This window comes from Carassius carassius, chromosome 37 (assembly GCF_963082965.1).
Source record: "Carassius carassius chromosome 37, fCarCar2.1, whole genome shotgun sequence".
Classification (NCBI taxonomy): Eukaryota; Metazoa; Chordata; class Actinopteri; order Cypriniformes; family Cyprinidae; genus Carassius; species Carassius carassius.
Window position 1 is genome coordinate 23,593,240 of NC_081791.1, and position 20,633 is coordinate 23,613,872.

The window sequence follows — 20,633 nt, forward strand, 5'->3', positions numbered from 1 at the left end:
CGTCACCTTGAATAAACAACTTAAATCCTAAATGCCATGACATCTGTTTTAGGTGGCTATGGCAGTGGATCTGGTGGTGGATATGGAAGCAGCTCTGGTGGTAGACGGTTTTAAGCTCAAAGGTTAGTTACAAATTCTTGACTTAATAGACTTAACAGGTTTACAGGTTAACAATCCCAATACGTTAGTCTTGGACTGAATACTCATTGCATACTGTAACCTTGCTGTACATCTGGTGTAGAAACAACAAACCTCAGGTAGTGTGCAGCTTAACATTTGTTGTTCATATTGTTCAACAGGACTGAGTGCTTTAGGAGAGGAGAGCAAGAGAAGTGACAGGGCAGATGCAGGTTTACATCCCTAGATCTGCTCAGCAAAACAGGCCTGGCAGATTAACAGCTGCCACCAGAAGAAGTGTACAGTAGTGCTATCATGTGTGGGACGTCATGATTTTGTCATCATGCAGACTTATTTTATATTGTCTATGGGGAAAAAGCACTCCAATGAGGTTTTATGTAGAACTACTTTCAGTCTTTATGGTTTTGATTATGTAACCAATCAAGGTGAAATAAAACATCCTTTCTGTTTTTTTTAAAAAAGATGTGCGTTTTAGTCATTTGTTTTCTGGGGGTTTTAGCATAGTACAATTAAACTTAAAGGAGCTTCTATGAACACTTTTATTAGAATGTAAATTCAAGACTAGTTTGTCTCTTGGGAAAAACTTGGTAACGTAAGTGAAATGGTCAAAACTGGTTCAAAAAGCATAGGCTGTTAAATGCAAATGCTTAGAGTAGTGTGGTTGCATATCAGTCTAGCCATGGAAGCAGGCTGAGAAAGGAGTAGCAAGATCATCGCCCTGTGAAGAAGCAGGGAGTACAGGGCGCCACTCAAAGACTAGCAGGCAGCGCTTTTAGATCTCCTGTAGGTAAGAACAGACTTCTCAACTACCGCTGGTAACTGTAAAACATTTTATTAGCAGAAGCTGTACAGTTAATGTGAACTTCCCATTCAGTGTTGTGTATTACAGGGGAAGTAACTGATGTCAGCATAGTTTGGTGCACAAGCTTTTGTAGACCTTAAACCCTATTAATGCATGCCCACTTGTGGTTTTTCCTTGTTCTATATTTAATGTGCTGACCATGTTACTCTTGCTTTTTCAGGATCTGATGAGTGGAAATCCTCTTGAAATGAAAAGGCATTTGTATAAACTGGTGAAATGATAAAAGGTACTTGCTCTTGTAATGCAGTATTCATCTTGTTTACAATATTCTAAACCTCAAACTTGATCTCTTTTCTAGGACCAAAATGCAGCTGAAGAGATTTTATTTTTGTTACGGGTTTTTATACCTTTTTTTTTTACCAATAAAATTTTAATGCTACAAATGACTTTGACCCATTTACTTAAAGCATGTGTTTGTACATAATACTGATTCTAGGTTTTAAATCAATGTACAAGTTTTTAACATCACCTACAGCATTGTCCATAAAAGTTTTGAAAGTGCCTTAATCTTAAAAGCTTCATAATTTTTTGTAGTTACACATTTTGAAGTTCTGTCCTAAACTTCTTTGGCTAAAAATGAGTCATAATTTTGTTAATGAGAAATGATTTGAAGTAATTAATTGGTCAAGTGTAGGAAACTCAAAAGAGTTTAGTTGTCCATCTATGGGTGACTTGCAATTTTCAAAACGCAAATCAGTTCATTCACCCTCCAGGGCTGTATTCCGAGGCACCAAGTAAACGTTGCCATCATTAGTTAGTTGTAGTAAATACTCATCAACTGAATAAGGGTGTCCCTCTTCATCACGTAGTTGTGAAAACACTTGGGTGTAAAGATCTGAGAGCCGACATTTGATGACTGCTAGGTTTTGCTGAAACTCCAGTCTCTCTCTGGTTAAATGTTCTCTTTGGGCTCGAAGCTGTCCCAACTCGTTTTCTAAATGCACAATATTTTCCAACTTCCGCTTGCGGCAGTTCTGAGCTGCAACTTTGTTCTTCCCTCGTCTGCGAATGTCCCTCACAAGTGCCAGCTGAGCGTCGTTCAGTGTGAATTGGGTCAAGAGCTCATTGAAGTCATCTACTGGTAGGTTCACAATTTTGTCCAGCGCGAATGGGATTTTGAGAGCAAGGGCTCGCCTCTCATCTCTGCTCAGGGGTACGGAAACGCTGCTTGATTTTGGTTTTTGGTACATGGATTGATATGAACCCAGTCTTGTTAAACCTGAGCTGTTCAATTGCAGATCATGCAGGGCTGTGGGCAAAACCGGTTGCTTCACTGATGCAATTGGTTGGTAAGTCTGCTGGTTGACTGGTTGAATATTTGTAGTTGTGGGAAAAGAAGTTCCAGGGAATGAACTGTAGGACTGGTGGTAGTCCACAGACCCGAGCAAACTTTGCCGCATGCGACATTGTTCCCCAATACTCTCGCTTTCAGCGTAGCCCATCATTCCATCTGCAGGTAAGTATGAAGGTACGCCATGCACCACATTCTCAGGAGAGGCAAGCGGTGGGCTTGAACCAAGTGACAAACCAGAATCTGACTCCAGATCATCTGTGCAAGCCTGTTTGATTTGTCCTGTGCAATGAAGGTTGATAACCCCATCTTTTGCAATACCATGACTGCGTGTTGTCATGTTCATGTGCTCCAAAAGACTCATGAGAGGAGGATGAAAAGCTTGCGTACTCGTAAGCATTCTTGAGGAACCGTGGCCGCCGGGGACAGGGAGGCTGTAGTGCATATCCATGTGTGGGTTTAAACGCTGATAGGGTGGCATCATTTCCGGGTATGCATTTTCATAGACAGCAGCAGGATGGGCATCACAAGTGGCAGGAATAGATTCTGGTTGCGGTTGACTCATCCCGAACCCCCCTTGAGAAACCATGGGCTCCATGGACAGGTATGGAATAGCTTCAAAGGGGTTCTCATTGGGTACCTCAAACTCCTGTGACAAAAATAATATTTTAATAACAAGAATTTCCAGTTTTACTCAAACTTGACTTGAGGGGATTCAAATCAAACTCTTTTACAATAAAACACTAGTAAAGTGAAGGTTTGCAGTCGATTTGTTCTGCAGAGGAGGGTTGTATTCTGCCATCTGCTCAGGACCTGCCCACCTGGGTGAATGTGCCACCCGTAGCTTATGCAGGTCTTACTTAGGAGCACTCAGGTTTCATGTCGAAACAGATGGTCATTGTGCAATGCAGGGGACTGTCGGCAATATACAGCACTCACCCTCTTTCTCTGTCTGCCTTTATCCTTGCATCACTCAATTGGCCCATTGTTCCAGATCATAACTCAATGTGTGCATTTACAGAGGATTCAGCATTAGAATTTTTTTTTATAAGGCCACCATTTCATTTAAGACTCTAAAACGACCGGCTGTATCCTACTATAAAACAATCAGAAGCTTTCTTGAATTATGAAATTTGTGCATGTGAAAGAGTAAGTTTAGTCAGGTGTTTCAGTCTACTGACCTGAAGTTCTGTGATGGCCATCAGTTCCTGCCAGGCCAAGTCCATATCCAAATGCTGGGGGGAACGTTGTGCCCTGAATCCAGTGACATTGGTGGACATTGACACCTCCCCATGCAGTCTTCCAGGGTTTGCCAGTCCCTTAAAATTAATACAGTCTATGAATTTTTTTTATTATGTTATTTAAATATCTTTAAATATTTATTTAAAAAAAAAATTACTTCAAATTTGTAGAACAAGATAATTATATATATATTTATTTATATATTTATGATTTATTTATACATCATCTGAAAGATGAATAAATAAGCTTTCCACTGAGATGTCTAAGTCCTTAGCAATGCATACTACGGATACTTTTTTTTCTTGTGGATATATTTACAGTAGGAAATTTACAAAATATCTTCATGGAACATAATTTTTATTTAAAATCCTAATGATTTTTGGCATAAAAGTAAAATTGATCATTTTGACCCATACAATGTATTTTTGGCTATTGCTACAAATATATCCATGCTACTTATGACTGGGTTTGTGGTCCACGGTTACTTATTTTATTTTTAAAGTGTTTTAAGTGTACTGTTAAAAATCTGCTAGTGCAGTAAGACAAAACATCTGTAAAATATGCATTCTCACAAGTTTTGTTCAAATATTTTTCTTAACTGAAAAACAAGTCAAGAAAGGAGTAATTCAACTGATTAAGAAGTCCTTTTTGCAGGTTACAGATAGATTTTACAGCATTTATTTATTCGTTTAAAAATATATTTTATTTTTCTAGGCTTTTCTTACTGGGAAAGCTGAATTATAATATTTTTCCCCATAAAGATACTGACCTCACAACTGAGCCTCAGGGGAAGTACACCGTTGATTGCTGAACACATTCAGGACAGACCCCTGATGCAGTGAATCAATGTAAAACATTAAAAGCAATCAGTCACTTTTTGTATTTTGTCAGACATGAATTTCAAGAAAGATTTATTTGTAGAGTTAAAAATAAAGAGAAAAATACACACAAACAATGTAAGTGTTCACATAACGGGAAATATAGCTGTGACCACGTCAACAATCATAGTACCAAATTTATTCTGACTCGGCCACATTTTCATCTACACACCCGTAAACGGAGGATGATGTCACCGAAATTTTAAAAAATCGACATTAACCTTCAGAATATATCTTGTTTGAGACTCTTTCACATTTCCCTTCCCATGTGCTCCAAATGTCATTTTTTTGTGTCACTGGACATGAAGTTTCTTTGGGCTGCATTTGTCCTATCAGCTGGCTTTGCGAACAGTTATGTCAACCCTTGATAAGACAATCTTTTGGGAGCCAGCCTGTTCTCCAGCAAACGAAGGCAGGGGCCTAACCACAGACATCAGAATGTCAGGAAGACTTTGTCAGCACACTCCCTCAACGTCGAAAATAAATCAATTAATCCATCTGATACTTACTATACATTAGCAGTCATTCTGGTTACCATTGAGTTTCGTTTTATTTAGCTATTTCATTGTGTAAAACAAATTAAACTTGTGTCTCATCTGTTGGTTTGCTTTTATTGGTGCTATATTAGAGCCTTTTTATACACAACAACCGCTTTAAACTTTTATGTTGGGTTGCTGTTAAATTGTATATATTTTGTAAACACTATGCAGCTATAATACCAATAATTTTGCAATCTAAGTCATTATTCCGCTTGCAAGTGTTATCTTTTTTAATTCAAATGAACAATTTTACAAAAGAGTGAAAATTTCATACATTTTAGTACAATTTCATATTTTAAAGCACTCCTTAGCTAACCGAATTGAACTGAAGCCTGATTGAAATGGTACAAGTTTGACAGGACGTGTCAGCAATAATGCTGTATAACATCTAATGGTTTGGCATTTCACGTGTGGTAAAGTATTTAACAAAACACATCTTTCCTTTTGACATATTGAGGGTTAAAACATATATCCTGCCTTTACCGCGGTGTCTAGCTTATTTCCTTTGACTAGTTTATGAAATTTTGAGGGGACAGGGCTATGGGACCGGCCTTTCAAATTTCAACATCAGCTGTGGTACTAACCACTGTACCAGTGCACACGAGCCAACATTAAGCAAGAAAGAGAAAAGATTTCAACTATATTTACCTTAATTGAATACATTGCTCTGTCTCTCTTTTTAAACCTCATGCATTGCAATATTTGTGATCATCAAAAAGTGACTGCAGTGGGTAGCGTTCAATGAAAAATAAATTTCAAAAATAAATTTTTATATTTTGTAATATTTAAAAATTCACATCTCAATGAAATGTTCCCATTATGACCCCTTAGTAAAACAGGATGCATTTAAAATACAATACAACTTTAAAACTTTAAACAAGTACATAATAACTGTCAATTGCTTCTAAAGCCAAAAATGTTTACACACTGTTAACATTTAATGTGCGCATAGTTCTTAAAGAGTTTTTTATGACTAAAACTATGACTCAAACACTTGAATGACTAGAATTATGACTCAAAAAATGTAATTTAGAATCTTTCAGATTTAATAGTGAACCAGAATTCTACAATATCTGTTAACAACTGCCATATTTACTGAAGAAACTTCACAACAAACCGTCAAAGAAGATTAAATGACAAACTGTACCTTATTAGCATGTCCTTAAGCACTAAGCTGAGATGAAAAAGTCTTCACAGTGTCATAATCACAATAACCACTGACCCCTGTGTTGAAGTGCAGAGTGAAAGAGTTTGCTGCATGCTCTTAGTTTTGAACTACAAGTGTGCATGCGCTCAACCTGTCTTTCTCTCTCATTCACCCGTTCTCCCACTCACCCTGTCTGCTTTTGGCTGTCACTCACACAGATGGGATGGGTCTTTGGGCGATGCAAGCAGGTTTCCTGTAAAGCACCCACACTCAAATGCAACACTTGCACTTTAATATGTTTAAATTATATTGAGTTATGTATAAGTGGTTAAGCCACAAATTTATACATACAAAGCCCACGCCTGATACTGTGGACTGCCCATCCAAATATAGACTCGGACCCTTCAGCTTGTGGTTTAAGGACAAGTTATTCACATCCACAGCTTTGGTGTGTATGAGTCCTAAATATATCACAAAAAAAAAAAATCACACATCCTTAATAAGGACTATATGTTTCATAAAGACCCATGGTGTTCAAGTAAAGGAAAGCCACCATGAAGGATGTGGTTTGAGCATAGACGCTTCAAGCAGGCACACCTGGAGTTAAATCTGGGATTGCTTTGCGGAGGAGGGGCTGTTTTCTGACTTGATTTAGTAGGGATGGAATGTACACCTTCAACAGGTAAGAAAGGACACATTGTTCCTGTATCTGCCGCTCAACCACAGACAGCGAGCGAAAGCTGGGGGCAGGGGGGACGGGAGGGTGGAAGAGCGTGTCTTACATTGCAAGTGACCATTGGAGTCTTTGCTGAAGTCCCTTCTTATAGTCAAACACACACACGGGACAATCAGCACGATTGTTCAGGCACAATTGTAAGGTGAGGTGAAAGGATGTGTTTTCCTTGTTCATTTGAAGTGCTTCATTTTATTTGACTGATGGCTTATCGTGTTACTCTCACCTTCAATAATACAGCACTTAAAGAGCATTCAGATGCATGATGGTCCACAATCATTAGAAACCAATGAGTTCTGGTGATGATGATGGTCCACAGTCATTAGAAACCAATGACTTCTGGTGATGATGATGATCCACAATCATTAGAAACCAATGACTTCTGGTGATGATGATGGTCCACAATCATTAGAAACCAATGACTTCTGGTGATGATGATGGTCCACAATCATTAGAAACCAATGACTTCTGGTGATGATTATGGTCCACAATCATTAGAAACCAATGACTTCTGGTGATGATGATGGTCCACAATCATTAGAAACCAATGACTTCAGGTGATGATTATGGTCCACAATCATTAGAAACCAATGACTTCTGGTGACGATGATGGTCCACAATCATTAGAAACCAATGACTTCTGGTGGAGAAATCGAATTTCCTATTAATAATCCAATCTTAAAAAACTTCCCCAAAACTTTTTAAGAGAGTAGAAGAACTATTTTTGGCTCCCAAAAGAACCCAACAGTGAACAGTTCTTAAAATAACCATTTCTTCTTAGTGCAAATAATATTTTAATAATCTAAATAACCTCTATGAGGAACCTTACACTCTTAAAAATAAAGTTCTTTGTAGGCGTCTGTAGTTCCATGAAGAACCTTTAACATCGACGGAATCTTTCCATGCCACAAAAAGTTCTTTAAAGTGGGAAACAGTTCTTCAGGTCATTGAAATGTTCTTCACACTAATCAAAAATTATTCTTTTAAAAACTGTTGATTGAAAGGGAACCAAAAATGGTTCTTTGGTTGCATTGCTACAAAAACCTCCTTTTTTAACACTTAGTTTGTAGTGTATGTACAATGGAAAGGTTCCATGGATATTAAAAGTACTTCATGGAACTACCGATGATTGGTTCCCCAAAAAACCTTTCAGTGATCAGTTCTTAAAAGAACCATTGCTCTCTTAGTGTGAAGAACATTATTATAATCTAAAGAACCCCTTTTACAATGGAAAGTTTCATGTTAAAGATTCTTCATGGCACCATCAATGCACAGTCATTTTAAGAATGTAGAAAAACAATTTTTGTTTTATCTAAATAACTTTTTTGCACTATATGAAGAATTTTTTGTACAATGATGAGGTTCCTTGGATGTTAAAGGTGCTTCATGGAACCACCAATGCAAATAAGTGCAACAACATAACAGATGCCCCGTTACAAAGTACAAAAAAAGAGTAAGTTATGACTAAAAACTGTTTATCAAAGCTCATGATAGCAGTGTGCCTGTGGTTTTCCAGATACTTGTTTGTGCTCGTCTTTTACGATGCGGTGTTTTCATTCCCACGCATTAATATGTTTGTATGTAAATGCACCATAATGATGGACGTAGGTGGCTGACATCGTCCAAAGAGGTGGGCGCCTGCCAGGAATCAGAGAGACGGGACTTCCCAAGCCTTGATTCCTAGCACCCACCCACCCGCCCGACTCAACCACCTACAAACACACACATGAAAACAGCCTGCTATTACATACACCACAATGGTTCGGGATTTGGTGCGTTCCAACCTAAACAGCAGTTCTGACTCTCTCCACACATTGTTCGGGTCACCCAGTCGCTCGCAAAGGTCTATATCTCACTGGTATTTTTTTAACTATTTTTTCTTGCCATTCATTGTTTAGTTTAACGTGTTAGCTTGTATTTTTGTATTCATTACAACCTCTGCCACGTTGTGGCCTCGTGATGCTTTTAACCCTCTTTGGTTTGACCACAGGAAGTGAAACAGCTCCTTGACACCATCCTGACCCATCCAACTATTCCTATTCTTTCTGCTTCCCATAGGTAGGAGGAAACTGAAAGTATAAGCATGAGAATGTTTTTTTTTTTTTTTTTTTACTGAAAATAAGTGCTATATAAAGGAAGTAATATATATACAGACTATGTTAACTCTTTCTCCAACTGTCTCTTTCTATAAAATAGAGTTTTTTTTCAATATATTTTATGGAGAGAGACAGTTGGAGAAAGAGTTAACATAGCGTATAATATGTTTACATTGATCAAAAATGACAGTAAACACATTTAGAATGTTACAAAATATTTCTATTTATAAATTATTTCATCAAAGAATCCTGAAAAAAAAGTATCTCAATTTCCACAAAAATATTCAGCAGCACAGCTGTTTTCAACATTGATAGTAGTAAGAAATGTTTCTTGAACAAATCAGCATATTAGAAATAAATTACAAAATCTAAATGCAACCTTAGTGAGCATAGACTGGTCAAAAAAAAGTAAATAATAAATTAACCCCGAATGTTTGAACAGTACTGTGTGTATAAATAGAAATACAAACACAAACACACATATATAACTCTACTTTTTTTCTGTCACAAATGTCACAATTAAAGTGTCATTAACCACAAGTAAACATAAGAACACGTTTTCAATTACACGGAAAAACCTCACAGGCTACTTATGATGAGAGCATTTGTGCCTTTGGTTTGTGGTCCATTGGGAAAATTCATCTAAGCCTGCTGCTGGGAAAAGTGGAAAATTTGTGTATGAGTAATCAAGAGTAACGTAATTTCATCCGATGCCAAATCTATATACTCATAAACATTCTCTTTAACCACAAATATTGTACATTGTAAATATATGCCTTAATTCAACTTCAGATCAACTACAACAGTTTCTATCCTATAATATATATATATATATAGAGAGAGAGAGAGAGTCACATTAACTAAATGGGCTCAGAGTATATTTAACTTCAACAATAGGCTTTACATTTTTTTTTAAAACAAAGAAATATTAGGATGTAAAATGCAAGAGAGTCGACACAATTTCTAGGCCACTTTTGCACACTAAATAAGCAAATTTGTGAAATTCACCATGCAAGCCTTCCTAGTTTACGTGCACTTTTGGACTCCACTATATGGTATATGCTTTATTGTGCAATAGAGAAGGCTGGGTGAAATAAAGTATACAGCGATACTGTACACAGCTCCCCTCAACCACCATCTCATGTCAGAAACCACAACAGTTAGCATGAGCACCTAGACAAGCCTTTATCAGCACTCAGCAGAGCTTCCGCCAGCCAACATCCCCTTTCCCCTGCTCTCCTCTCCTTCTGCAGCCACAGGCTCCAACCAGAAGTGCGGCGCTGCTCTCACACACCCATACCCACAGTGGGAAACCGACGGGATACAGACACACTGCCATGCCTGGCACCCATCACAGGTCAGTATGATGATGATCACGTCCATCACTGCCCTTCTGAAACTGTGTGAAAAACATGAGTGGACACGTACTTTGCCGTGACCGCACAGATAAAGATGTTATTGTGAAAGTCGCCCGATTATCTTTTTATCTGAAGGACTATTGAGACACAGTTTCTCTGCGCAATGATACTGTGGGTGCCGGTTCCTCATTTGGAGCTCGTCAGGTGTAACGATTGTTTGGTGACAAATATTCTCCTAAACTGAGTTCTGAATAGATCAGCTCTGTTGTAAATATTTCCACTGTACATGTGACCAGATGAACTGTAAATGCAGTGCTATTTCAGGAGTACTTCTAATAATTGTACTAATAATAATTTTACAACACTGCAGGCCATATGAATGTAATAAAGGCAAAATGACTCAAAGCAAGTACAACATAAACACAGAGATCTACTATAAACACACCCATGTGAAATACTTGTACTTCACATGCAGAAAGCCAAATATATAAATGGGTCGAAGACAAAAAGGGGTTTTCAAGAATCAAAACAATAAAGGTTTAATACAGATTTAAATTAGTACATTTCAAGTGTCCTTTTTCTGAGCAAAAAATTAAGACTCATTCATGCCTTTTTACCAAGACTTACAGAATAAATATCGCTCATTGTAACGATAAACAAAAATTCTTGTAAGGCATATTTAAAACAAGAATAATTAGATGACATTAAAAGACTCTATTTAAGTGTAGTGTAGCCCCCAAAAATGAATTAATTGTAATTTTAAGTCTGCACCACTATCCTTCAAATCCCTGATTTGGACTTTTTTGTTTGTAATAATTTAAAATAAAATAAAATGTAGTACAATAATTCATTCTTTTATTATATTTTAGTAAGTACAGGTCAGAATAAGTATGTTATTTCACATTTTACATATTTTCACATTTTATCTTTTATACTTTTTTTCCATATATATACAGCATTGGGGGTAATGCATTATTTTTTTCGAGTAACTAGTAAAGTAAGGCATTACTTTTACATTTACAAGAAAATATCTAGTTACTTTTTCAAATAAGTAACAAGCTCATTTAATTACTGACACCTCTCCTGACCCGCGTTGAGAGAAATCACGAGGGAGGCACAGAGGCACTTCCTTCAGGCTGAGGCTTATGAATTTCACTTTTGATGTGAAAGGGCCTTTACAGTTGCCAAAAAATATATATAAATATCAAACAACAAATAAGCAGGCCCAGCTCAAGTGACAAAAAGTAACACAAAAGTAACGTAAAAGTAACCATAAAAAGTAAATAAGTAATGCAATTAGTTCATTTTTGATGGAATCACACAATATTGTAATGGCCACATTTTTAAACAGTACACATAGAAAACAAAGAAAATATAAAATACAAAAAAACGTAAGCAGCATTATGAAGTAATATTCTCATGCTCTGGCTGACATTATAACCATAACTGAAAAGAAAAAAAGTAGCCTACACCAAGGAAACACATACTGTATCCTCTCTCATATAACATAGGGTAATTTCGAAATGCTCTTCGTGGTAAAGTTGTGAAAACCCTGTGTTTCATTGTGAAACTCGCTGGTGAGCCTCCTTACTGTAGAAGCATATAAAGAAAACCTTTTTTTTCAGAATACTAACTACTCTTTGTCCTCTTTGCATCGAGACTCATTTGGGATACAAAATTTAATTCAGTCAACATGCTCAGCATTGTATTTTGAGTTTTACTTACAAATTATCCCACCACAACTCTTTAGATTAAACTATTTCTGATGTCAGTGTAGCTGATGTAGTAAAGCGCTGTGAGCCGCGTGCAGGGAAAACCCCTGTTAGGATTAGTTTTAACAGTGGTGCTTCCCAGAAAAAGTGACCAGTGTAATTATGTTGCCCAGTTGTAGGAGGATCTCTTAATTTATCACAGGAAAAAAAAAAAACAGGACAGGACAGGACAGGCTGGAAGCATAAGCAATTCTGAGGAGGACTTGTGTCATTGAGGCCAGTGTTTCATTCACAGAGGGCGAACAGATTCCAAACCCAATCAATTCAGATTCAGGATCCGAATCACTCATAAGTTTTGATTAAAGCGTCTGCTCAGATTTTTTCCATTGCTGAAAGCAAGACGGAGTCATTGCACCTAGGTAGAGTGTTGACTTTATAGTGCGTCACCTTTAGTAATGCTACTTTGAAACACTTTGGAAATAGGAGTTTTGTTTTTAAATTCCAATTTTTTATATAAACTTCAAATAAACAGGCCTGATAAGTATTTAATTATCAGCTAAATGCTGACAATTCAGACAAATTCAGACAAAATTCTGGATGTCAATAGCAAAGCTTGAGGAACAGTTGATCATACAGAAAACAAATCACACTACTAAATTGAGTTTTCAGTGTTCATGAATTATTATTATTTTAGAATTAAGATTATTCTTTCACTATTTAATAGTCGTATGTAAAGTGATTTTCTATGCTGTAATAACATATGTATAGTTACATGAACTAAATGGGCTGAGAGTATATTTAACTTTGTTTTATTTTCACAATTATGCTTTAGCCCAGGCCTATATGTCATTTAGGCCCCCTCACCTGCCATTGTTTAGGCTAATAAACAAAAATGGCTAAGGTTGTGTATCAGACACTTAAACTATCAACATCAATATTGCTTCAATATAGGTTAAAAGTTAATAAATATCAATTTTTTTTTATTCTTTAGTGTAAGGAGAATTGTAGTTTCTTTTTAACATTAGTTAGTGTGTAATGTTGCTGTTAGAGCATAAACAACGTCTGCAAAGTTACAACGCTCAAAGTTCAAAGCAAAGTCCGATAAAGAAAGAAAGAAATAAAAAAAACTTTAATTAGTACTTTTAATACTCCACAATTTCTGTTATTGAGCCTGTTTTGCATTGGTTTAAAGCTATTAAATATGTAAGCTAAAATATAACAATATAAATATAATATTAAATACATAACGCATTATATTTGTGAGGAATTTTACAAACATGTATTTGGCTCGCATAAGTAGATAAACCTGTAAGTCACACAGACACACACACACACACACACACACACACACACACACTCCACAGTCATAAGTTACTGTTTTTTGTTTTACTGTACAACCCGTATTTTCTATCGCCCTACACTTAAACCTACCCCTTTACAGAAAACGTTCTGCACTTTTACAATCTCAAAATTATTATTTTTCAATTATTGATATCCCACAATATTTTCCCGCAATCTTTAATGAAGGTGTAGAGTACTTCCGCTAATTTTTGCCCTTTCACCTCATGTCGTCAGCGGAAGTACACACACGCAGAAGTTCAATACACGGAGGTTGAGTGAGCGACATCTGTACAGTACAAGATGGATACGCTAATATTGGTAATATTATTTTATGTCTATGTGTCCAATATTAGCACTTAAAGTGTAAAACATCCGCTAGCAGTTAAATCCTCTGTTTCCACTTCGGATAGTAAGTTACTTCCGCTAAACAATGAATCAGTAACCAATCTTACTTGAGTTTAACAATAACGTGCATATGAATTAAAGATTAGAATACTGTAACAGGGAAGTATTATGTTACAATATTAAGATGATGGGTATCTGTTCCATGTCTGCTCTACCTTTGCCCTGATCAGCTTATTGTTTGGTGATTTGTCGTGTGTGTGTGTGTGTGTGTGAGACAGGAGCCCTCTCTGTACACTGTTAAAGCTGTTCTGATCATGGACAATGATGGGGAGAGAATGTATGCTAAGGTGAGATCCTCACATGAACATCAGGCTCATATTCAGATCTGAACTGATATAAAGGGAGGACTCTTTTAATTAAAATTAAATAAATAAATAAATGTATGCATTTAGCAGACGCTTTTATCCAAAGCGACTTACAGTGCATTCAGGCTAACATTTTTTTACATTTTTTTATATTTATATTTAAACAATCAATTATAAATATTAAATCATAATCTAAATCGTTTCATTATATACCAACTAATTAACCCCGTGAAGTCAGACATGTCAAATCATAGTCAGACCAACTGTATTTAACCCTCTCAAGGCAGGTGTTGCTGATTTGCAACAGTTAAAAACTAAAAACCTTATTACTCCAGATACATATTTTATGTATCTGGAGTACTAAAAACTTTACTAAAGGTTACTAAAGTTACTAAGTTACTAAAACTTAATTTGAGCCTGAGAGGGTTAACATTAATAAAAGTAAAAAAAAAGGAAACTAAAATAAAGTTTTATGTTTTGTATTATATTTGATATATCAGGCTTTTATGGCTCATATAATAAGATATCGTGACAACCAGGAGCTCACACTTCAGTTTCACTAGCAGCCCAAACTGAGAAAATCTTGTATATCAATTACATTTTTACTACTTTTGTAAAATGCATATAAATATAATTTCTAATTCTGTATTTTCCAATAATATGTCTAGTAAGATATTTAAATGCATAGTTTTCAAAGCTCTATAATTTTAATTGTGGGAGAAAAACATCAAAGCCATGCAATACAATGAAAGATGAACAAATAAACATTCATCAAAAGCTTTATGCATCGCATTTTAACCTTTTTTTTATTTTATTTTATTTTTTAAAGATCTTGTATGGTTTCATCCATCCTCATCTTGAAGTATTACTAACATTATAGAAGTTATTTCTATGTTTACTTGAAAAAAAAAACACAGCCAAAAGACACTGAAGAGCTATATTAAAAGGCCTTTTACTCATTAAAAAACTATCTATAAATTGGATGACAGAAGGCATGTGGTAGACTGTGTACAACAGGTTTTTAGCAAAGTTTCGATCATGGTGATAATTTAGAGGCCTTAGAAATTAATGTTTCAAATATGATACAGCAGGCCTTTTAGGATTATTCCTGAAAGTAAACATCATTTGAACACCTTTATGTTATTCTGTACCCATATAACATGTTTTTTTTAACCCTGCAGTCTGTCCTTTTTGTTGCATAAGGTGTATGGATGAGTTTTTATCAGCTCTTTATTTGTCTAGATGTGTCACTGTATTAGAAGCCTCATATATTAGTTTGTGACTGTGTTTCAGTATTATGATGACACGTATCCCACAGTGAAAGAGCAGAAAGCCTTTGAGAAGAACATCTTCAACAAGACGCACAGAACAGACAGTAAGTGATTCTGTTACTGTCCGTGATGTGTCGGCTAACAAAGTCATGGACTCATCCTTCCTCTCTTTGACGCAGGTGAAATCGCATTGCTGGAGGGTCTAACGGTTGTGTACAAGAGCAATATTGATTTATATTTTTATGTCATCGGCAGCTCCCACGAAAATGAGGTCATGCTTTATACATGATCCAGGATTGTATCTTTTCATCAAACCATCTGAATCTCATAAGTGTTATTGTCTTTTCTCCCACAGTTGATGCTTATGTCAGTGTTGAATTGTCTCTTTGATTCCCTGAGCCAAATGTTGAGGTAGAAAAGACTTTTTCCTTGCATGCTATATGGTCTCCATCAGCTAATGACAGTTTGATCTTGACTGATTTCTTCTTCTTTTTAGGAAAAATGTGGAAAAGAGAGCCCTGCTTGAAAATATGGAGGGTCTTTTCCTGGCCGTTGATGAGATTGTTGATGGAGGGTAAGTTCTGATTTTGTGTGCATTGTGTAATAATTGTATGTGATTTATTTACATTTTAAAATTAAATTGGGCTTTAGGAGGCCCATGCAGAATCAACAGCTTAAAGGGTTAGTTCATCCAAAAATTTAAATTATGTCATCAATGACTCACCCTCATGTCGTTCCAAACCCGAAAGACATGAATGTTGTGAGCGCGTTCACAACACTCCAGTGACGCTGCTGACGTGTTTTCTGGTGCGCCCAATAACAAACATAACATGTCAGCAGTGTCACTGCAGTGTTGTGAACGCTCTCACAACAGACCCGGAAGAGAAGACAATGCTGAATAAAGTCATAACTTTTGTTATTTTTGGACCAAAATGTATTTTCGATGCTTCAACAAATTCTAACTGAAACCTCTGATGTCACATGGACTACTTTGATGATGTTTTTCTTACCTTTCTGGACATGGACAGTAGACCGTACACACATTTTCAATTGAGGGACAGAAAGCTCTCGGACTAAATCTAAAATATCTTAAACTGTGTTCCAAAGATACACGGAGGTCTTACGGGTTTGGAACGACATGAGGGTGAGTTATTAATGACATAATTTTCATTTCATTTTTGGATGAACTAACCCTTTAAGAATTCCTCATACATTCTCATAATCTCTCAGCTCTGATTAACACTTTTTATTATGTTTAAATACCCCAATCTAGTAGCTCGAACAGTAGAGCCTGGTGCTAGCAACACCCAGATCATGGGTTTGATTCCCAAGTAAATAAATGTAGTAATAAAAGAAGTCTCTTAGGCTAAAGGCATCTGCCAAATTCCACAGATTTTCGCCTAAAATGATTGCAGTAAAGTCTGTAGATTCCTTCTGTGGCCATTGAAAAGCCACTGTGGTCGCAGTGGCTTTTCAATGGCCACAGAAGGAATCTATAGACTTGGGTTTGATTCTGGCGTATGTTGTTTCCTCATCCAGTTCCTCCCCCTTCTCCACATCCTTTCCTGTTTTCTCTGCATTCTCTCTATCAATAAAAGTGGCATTTTCTAAGACAGAAATGAGTCTAAAAATCCCACTGCCTTGGTTGCAGCACTGCTCACTCATTGACTGTCTGTTTTGCAGTGTGATCCTGGAGAGCGACCCACAGCAGGTGGTTCACCGTGTCGCTCTGAGGGTAACTACTTCCTGTTCTCCTCTATTGACTTTCATGATGCTGTTGTAAATGTTGATCTGCTTAGTAATTTTTGGCTCTGCTTCATCTCATGTGCACTGATGAACATTATGGTCCTGCTAGGCAGCTGTTAACTTTGATTTCCAATAATCTTGCATGTGTGAGACAAAAAGCAAGCCAGCAGTCCTAAAGTGGCCTCCCTCTCTCATGTCGTTTCAGGGCGATGACGTGCCTCTGACAGAACAGACAGTCACTCAGGTGAGAGCAGTCGACGCACTTCCTTCAGCGACACCTGTCGCCATCATGCATTATGTTTTATAGTAGATTTGAGATTTACCCATGATTCATTTAGAAAATGAGTCCACGGTGGTCTGGTTTCACAGCTCCCACATTAAGAACATTTCATCGTGCTTTCTGGGTTCCCGTGTGTGTCGGCTGCATGTAAACATGATGGCTAATTATTGGCGGCTGTCTGGCAGCGATGGCTCCCCGTGGCTGCCGTACTCGTGAGTGCGGACTGATTAATGTTCTCATTTAAGAGGCCCAGCGACAGGCTGCCTGTCTGCCTTTGCTGTCTGTGATTAATGGATGTCTCCTCGTCTTCCCTGCTATATGGTTATACTTTGCTTCGCCTCGTGCAAATTAAGATGATGAATTAATTCCTGGATGTTCTTCTGCACCTGCATTACTCGATTACAGGGTTCCCTTCGATGTTAGTGCCTTCGTATGATAGGTTTGGCTTTTTCACTTCAGTAGTTTCTCGTTTTAGATAAACTAGTGTTCATACAGGGTTTTTTTTTTTTTTTTTAAAGAAATTAATACCTTAAGGATGCATTACACTGATGAAAGTAACAGGAAGGACGTTTATATTGTCACAAAAGATTTCTGTTTTAAATAAATACTGTTATTTTGAAATTTCTATTTATCAAATAATCCGTAAAAAATATTACAAAAATATTAGGCAGCACAACTGTTTTCAGTGTTGATAATAAGAATTGTTTCTTGAGCAGGAAACCTGTATATTAAAATGATTTCTTAAGGATCATGTGACACTGAAGACTGGAGTAATGATGCTGAAAATTCAGCTTTGCATCACAGGAATAAATTAAATGTAAAAATATGTTCATATAGCAAACCGTTATTTTAAAATGTTTTACTTTTTCCCCCCACTTTTATTTTTTTTTTGATCAAATGAATGCAACATTGGTTAGCATAAGAGGAATAAAATCTAACTGCATACATTTGAATAATTTCCCCGTTTTTTCTGGTTTTAGTATTTTAAAAAATACAAGTAATTACACCCATAGTTTGAGGCTTTTGGACCACACCGTACATTAAATGTGCTTAGTTTGTCTTGATTTGTTCTCAGCATTTTTAAAACCAAATTCATCCTGATGAATGCATGTCTTTTAAGAAAAATGATGGCATTAATGAGTCAAGAACACAAACGCATTAAAATTCAATTACCTGTTGTAGCTTTGGAGACAAGTGAGGTTTTTAAGGAGTGCTTTGGTCTATCCGTAGGAACACAAAACACTTGAAATAAATGATTCTGAGGCTGGCAATTCATTATTATTAAATACGACTAATCATTTGGCATCGCCTAATGTAAAACATCAAGTTTTAATCAATTGGCAGAACTCACTTTCATATATTCCTTCATAAGATTCTAATGACACCTTTAATTATAAATACCATTATAAGAGGATTTAAAGAAGCACCTAGTAATGTTTCTTCCATTTAATGTTTGACATCTCAAAAATCAATAGTACAAATGACATGAGATTCCAGTTCTAATCTACTTTTTTCTTTATATCATCAGATTATATATACATAGACATACATACTTATCTACAAAAATATTCATATATATATATATGAATATTTTTGTTAATAGATGTCTTGGTTCTTACTTCACTGGATGTTTCTGTTTTTTTCTAGGTGCTTCAGTCAGCTAAGGAGCAGATCAAATGGTCTCTACTCCGATAGGACACTTTTGGTCCCGTCCTGAACTGAGACGAGGAGAACAAATACGACTCGGCCACTTTTCATCACTACTGTCCTATCTTCCCTTTTTTTTCCCTCGAGTGTTTTCTTGACTGTTAAAGTGAATATCCACTGAAGACAAAGATCAGGAGCATTTCTAAAGAATGTCAAGGCAGGAGGAAGAAGCTGAAATATTGTCTTGGCGGGACTTTCTTTTTAGGGAAAAGTACCGGGGCGTGTTTTTTCATTTTATTATTTTTTATTCCATTCCAGTAAGCTCTTGAATATATGGCTGGTTTTGTGAATGATATCACTGTTGTGCCGTGAGATTTTCATTACGATTCGTGTACATTCCAGTGGTTGATCTTGTTCTCTGTTCTTCCCTCTGACCCTGGTTTTGTTTGAAGTAAAGAAACCGTTTCAATCTAGTTCTGCTGTGGTGTTTTCCTTCTTTTGGATACTATCTGGTTTGCAGAGGCGGCGGTGACGTTTACTTTTTCAATATTTTGAGGTCACTTTGTTTACTGTTTTGTGTTTTAAGTCAATCACCACTATTACTGCCGCTCACACATAAGGTTAGGGACTCTTTCGACGGGACATTTAGTATGTAACCTCCAAAGCAATGTGCTAAAAACCATTCAAAACATTAACCACCAACTTCATTTTATTATCCTGATTTTTTGTTATGAATAGAAAAACATGACTAGCATATAGATTATTAAAAATATTAGGCTCATTTAACCTTTTTTAAATTATATATGTAAAGACAAGACAAATGGGTTATATACTTATATATATTATCCATATACTTATTCTTACCTGTACTTAAAATATATAAAAGAATAAGTGATCATTCTAAATGTTTTAAACGATTTCAAAACGTATTGCTAACAAATCTAATTTAATCTAATGATTAATCTAATGATTCTTGTTCTAAATATGGCTAATGAGAGTTTTGTTTTTAAAGCCTTTTTAGTGGGTGTCTTCATGGAAAAAAAATGTATATTAGTCATTTTATTTTGCTCAGAAAAAAATAAAAGTAACTAGACTTGAAAACCCCTTTTCATCTCATTGATTCGATATATTTATTAAAAATAATAAAGAATATACAAATATATACAGTATATTATAAAGCTACCAATGTATACCAGTATATTACATTTCCAATTGTAGTGCCTGTCTACCTTTCTAATCTAATCTGATATATTCTAGTCTAGTCTAGTCAAGTCTAGTCTATCAGTGAGTCAAAGTCGATCCGAGAGCGCCCTCTGCTGGTTTTGGATGAGACACGCAGTGCTGAGGCTGAACTGCACTGAGCATTTACGCTACACTACTAAACTTCATTTTTGTTGCCCTGTTATGCATCCAAGGCACATTTTACTCCATTTTGCATGTAAACATACAAGTGTTTTTAATACATGCACAACTGTGAGGTTAATTAATAGTTTTTCCTCTAAATTAATTGTCAATTTTGATTTGGTTGTAAACTACATGCAGCATGGCAGAATTTTAAGAGGTCCTAAAACCTCAGTTTTAGGATCTCTTAGGCAGTTACTTAAAAACCCAGTTTAGCTGTTTTGTTTGCAAGTGCTCTAAC

The 20,633-nt window shown here is 36.2% G+C and overlaps 3 protein-coding genes across 6 annotated transcripts in view; 2 read left to right on the forward strand and 1 right to left on the reverse strand.

Moving 5' to 3' along the window:
- Window positions 1–20,633, forward strand: part of LOC132118443 (heterogeneous nuclear ribonucleoprotein A1-like) — a 56,930-nt gene that overhangs the window by 2,459 nt on the left and 33,838 nt on the right. The window contains exons 10-12 of one of the 4 annotated variants that reach the window (XR_009425897.1): window positions 53–122; window positions 1,161–1,226; window positions 1,299–1,330. Coding sequence is in view for 2 of the 4 variants with exons in the window: in XM_059528285.1 (XP_059384268.1) it covers window positions 53–114 (62 nt within the window). In the remaining 2 variants the exon portion in view is untranslated. Of the gene's footprint in view, window positions 1–52; window positions 123–299; window positions 600–1,160; window positions 1,387–20,633 lie in introns of those variants that run through there. The other 3 variants (XR_009425896.1, XM_059528285.1, XM_059528284.1) reach the window with 3 other exon arrangements.
- LOC132118442 (transcription factor NF-E2 45 kDa subunit-like) lies at window positions 1,621–6,560 on the reverse strand. Its single transcript, XM_059528282.1, has 4 exons — window positions 6,098–6,560; window positions 4,303–4,363; window positions 3,473–3,610; window positions 1,621–2,940 (listed from the first exon to the last, which is right to left on the reverse strand). The coding sequence occupies exons 2-4, from the start codon at window positions 4,348–4,350 to the stop codon at window positions 1,699–1,701; spliced, it is 1,428 nt and encodes a 475-aa protein (XP_059384265.1). The 5' UTR covers window positions 4,351–4,363; window positions 6,098–6,560; the 3' UTR covers window positions 1,621–1,698.
- Window positions 13,516–19,464, forward strand: LOC132118438 (coatomer subunit zeta-1-like). Its single transcript, XM_059528278.1, has 9 exons — window positions 13,516–13,655; window positions 13,961–14,029; window positions 15,341–15,422; window positions 15,498–15,589; window positions 15,674–15,729; window positions 15,815–15,892; window positions 17,002–17,053; window positions 17,270–17,308; window positions 18,992–19,464. Exons 1-9 carry the CDS (start codon window positions 13,638–13,640, stop codon window positions 19,037–19,039), a joined length of 534 nt encoding a protein of 177 aa, XP_059384261.1. The 5' UTR covers window positions 13,516–13,637; the 3' UTR covers window positions 19,040–19,464.